Source organism: Protobothrops mucrosquamatus, unplaced genomic scaffold, assembly GCF_001527695.2.
Source record: "Protobothrops mucrosquamatus isolate PMUCROS unplaced genomic scaffold, P.Mucros_1.0 scaffold10824, whole genome shotgun sequence".
In the NCBI taxonomy this organism is placed as follows: Eukaryota; Metazoa; Chordata; class Lepidosauria; order Squamata; family Viperidae; genus Protobothrops; species Protobothrops mucrosquamatus.
The window spans coordinates 9,824-13,232 of record NW_015396608.1 but is presented as its reverse complement, the minus strand read 5'-3'; the positions used below and the strand labels follow the sequence as shown (position 1 = coordinate 13,232).

Genomic DNA, 3,409 nt, shown 5'->3' with positions numbered 1-3,409 from the left:
TCCTCCTCCTCTATGCCCCTCCCTTCTAGCACTAATAATGTACCCTAGTTGGGTCACAAAACATCTGCAAGAAAATCACCAAGCTCAGAGAGCACCAAGGACCAAATCATCATCATCATCATCATCATCATCATCATCATCATCATCATCCTAGCAAACCTCATTCCCTAGAAGCACTGATGGTGTTACCTAGTTGGGTCATGAAACTTCTGTAAGAAAACCACCCAGCTCAGAGAGCACCCAGGACCCCTCATTTCAACCCTGAAGTACAATATTCTCCTTTATTGGTACTCAAAAACATACACCAGACCTTGAAATCTGAAGGGCTACACAGAAGGCAAAACTCCCTCTCTGTCACGTTAAGTTCGAGGGGTTTCTCTCCGCCCTCCATCCTCAACTTGCTAAAGAGCCTTTAAGCCAAACGAGGATGCGGTCCAAGACCTGGGAAGTCTTTTGCAAACCGCGCACGAGCAACTTCAGCACGAAATCCCCACACTATTTTACTCTAGGCAACAGTCGTCTTTTTTTGCGGATGGGCAAATCTGCCTGACGGGCTCACCTGAGGAAGAAGAAGTAGGAATAATCTTGCATGACCGTGTGGGAGTGGCAGGAGAAGTAGCCCAGTCCGGTGAGGTTCAACCGGGACCCGGCTGGCACTTCCAACATGCTCCCCCAAGCTTGATCACACAGCATCTCGATCTCCGCGGAGTAAAACAGCCCTCCGTCCATGGCTTCGTACTGCCAGGGCAAATAGTTGTACATGCTGTACATGTCCTGGTGCAGAGCTAAGACTTTGGCATAGACAATCGTGGCCGCCAGCTCTGCTCGGCACCCTTCGCTCAGTGGCCTCCAGTCAGAGGGCAGCTGACAAGCCAGGCTGGATCCCAACTGATCCCCAAGGAAGAGAAGACTTAGCAACAAGCTTCTTTGCTCCATGATGGATGCAGGCTGAGCTCTGGATGCTCCAGGCTCTCTGGGAACTTTTTTTTTAAAGCACACAGATCTAAAGGGAGGCTAAGTTTATGAAACAGGATGCCTGGGGGCAGGCAGAACTTGATTGGCAAAAAGCTGAGTTGGAGAGGTGGTCAAGGGCTCCGATTTGACCAATGGGGACCCTCTCTCCAAGGCAGGGAGGAGCGGTAACAAGAGACGGGAGAAGTTTCTTTAGTCAAGTGTTCAGCAGGGGTTGGAAAAGAAGGGGCGCCATGCCATCTTTCTGCCTCTTCTGGAGCAGAAGAAAAGGAAGAGGGGAGGGCCCCAAAGGCAGAAGTAGCACCAGAGCTGAAAATGGGCTCCTTGCCTGTTGCTTCTCGTCCTCCTTGAGTTTTGCAGCAGATTAAAAACACAAGGACGTTGCAAAGGATCAGACAGATGCACCGGGGAAGCTTGGAGGAAAGAAATTAGAAGGAATGTGTGCACTCAAGAAAGAGGCTTTAAACATTGAGAGGTAATAATAATAATAATAATAATAATAATAATAATAATAATAATAATAATAATAATAATAATAATAATAATAATAATAATAATAATAATAATAATAATAATAATAATAATAATGTTGGAAGGGACCTTGGAGGTCATCTAGTCCAGGGCTTTTCAACCTTTTCACCCATTGTACCACTTTTAGGATATGGCAATATCCGAGTACCACCAGTCGCTTAGCAAGGTGTCAAAAACTTGATGACCCCCCCCCCAAAAAAAGGAAAAAGGTGATAAAGTACAGGTAGTCCTCGACTTACAACAGTTCGCTTAGTGACTGTTCAAAGTTACAACGGCACTGAAAAAAGTGCCCCCCAAGCCACAGTCGAGCAAGACACCTGCCTGTCCTCCCAGCGGCGCTCTTCCTCCTGTCCGAGGTTTTCATTGTTGTGAGCATTTCTGTTGAGGATTGGCAGCGGGGGTGGGGTGGGGGGTGTTTGGTTTTTATTCCCCCCCATCTGCTGGGTAGTTGCAGCAGGTTTTGGTCATTTCACATGACCCCGAGACACTGTGACCGTCATAAATATGAATCAGTTGCCAAGCATCTGAATGTAAATCACAATACCCTGGAGAGCCTGCAACATTCCAGCTGATCGGCGCTTCTTCTGGGCCCAGCTGGAGCCTGGCACTGATCCTGGCGCTTCCACAGAGCCCTGACAGCCCTGCAGCTCCAGCCGTCTCTCGCTCAGGCTTGTGTGGTGCTGCCACCAGTTGAGCTCATTCCCCTCCCCCGCTACCACTTTTCTAGGATGGTCGCGTACCACCTGCCAGGTACCAATGTACCACATGTGGTGCCCGTACCACTGGTTGAAAAGCCCTGATCTAGTCCAACCCCCTGCTCAGGCAGGAAACCCTATACCATTTCAGACAAATGGCTGTCCAGTCTCTTCTTAAAAACTTCCAGTGTTGGAGCATTCATCGCTTCTAGAGGCAGGTTGTTCCACTGGTTAATTGTTCTAACTGTCAGGAAGTTTCTCCTTAGTTCTAGGTTGCTTCTCTCCTTGATCAGTTTCCACCCATTGCTTCTTGTCCTGCCTTCAGGCGTCTTGGAGAATAGCTTGACTCCCTCTTCTTTGGGGCAGCCCCTGAGATATTGGAAGACTGCTATCCTGTCCCCCCTCGTCCTTCTCTTCGTTAAACTAGACATACCCAATTCCAGCAACCGTTCCTTATATGTTTTAGCCTCCAGTCCCCTAATCATCTTTGTTGCTCTTCTCTGTACTCTTTCTAGAGTCTCAACATCTGTTTTACATCGTGGTGACCAAAACTGGATGCAATAAATTAAGGAAGACTTCACTTTAAGAAAGTCAGGAGGAGTCTAGAAGCCTCTTTGCCAACTTGCATTGAAAGACAGAAGTTGCAGCTCAGGAAAGCTGGTGATTTTTTTTTTTTAATAAAATTAGTTGGAAAAGATTCAAGCAGATTCCTTTGGATTTTTTGGTACCCTACTAACACAGCTCAGCTTCTGCGGTGTTTTCAAAAAGGAAGACTAGCCGTTAAATGCAGAGGGAGAGCAAGAAAATGGGGCAATCATGCAACAGACATCTGAGGATTAACGTCCCAAAAACCCACCTTGGAAAAGAAAAAAAACAATAGTCTAATCTTCTCTTTTTGTTAAACAGATTTGTTCTTCTGCTTTCCTTTTTTTTTAAAAAAAAATCAATCCTCTTTCATAACTGGGTTTTTTGAAATAGAATTTGGTGACCTACATGAAGAAAGGAGAGTCACGGAATGAATAAGATTGCGTGACTTTGGGGTGTTGGTTTTGAAGGGTGTGATCCAGTCCTAACATAAAATCGTCCCAGGATTGGACAGGATGGATCGGGTCTAACTCCATAACTCAAAAGGAAAAAAGACTGCAGTATTTGAAGCCAAATACTGTGTGGGGCAGACAGAATGCAGATGACAAGAAACTGCCTTAAATTAT

At 46.2% G+C, this 3,409-nt stretch overlaps 1 protein-coding gene across 1 annotated transcript in view; it reads right to left on the bottom strand.

The window, feature by feature from the left end:
- Positions 1-974, bottom strand: part of LOC107301228 (coiled-coil domain-containing protein 3-like) — a gene marked incomplete at its 3' end in the record, with an annotated part of 5,424 nt that extends 4,450 nt beyond the window's left edge. The window contains exon 1 of the mRNA XM_015830482.1: positions 560-974. Within this exon, the coding sequence (XP_015685968.1) occupies positions 560-936 (377 nt within the window). The remainder of the gene's footprint in view (positions 1-559) is intronic.
- Between the last annotated feature and the right edge of the window lie 2,435 nt (positions 975-3,409).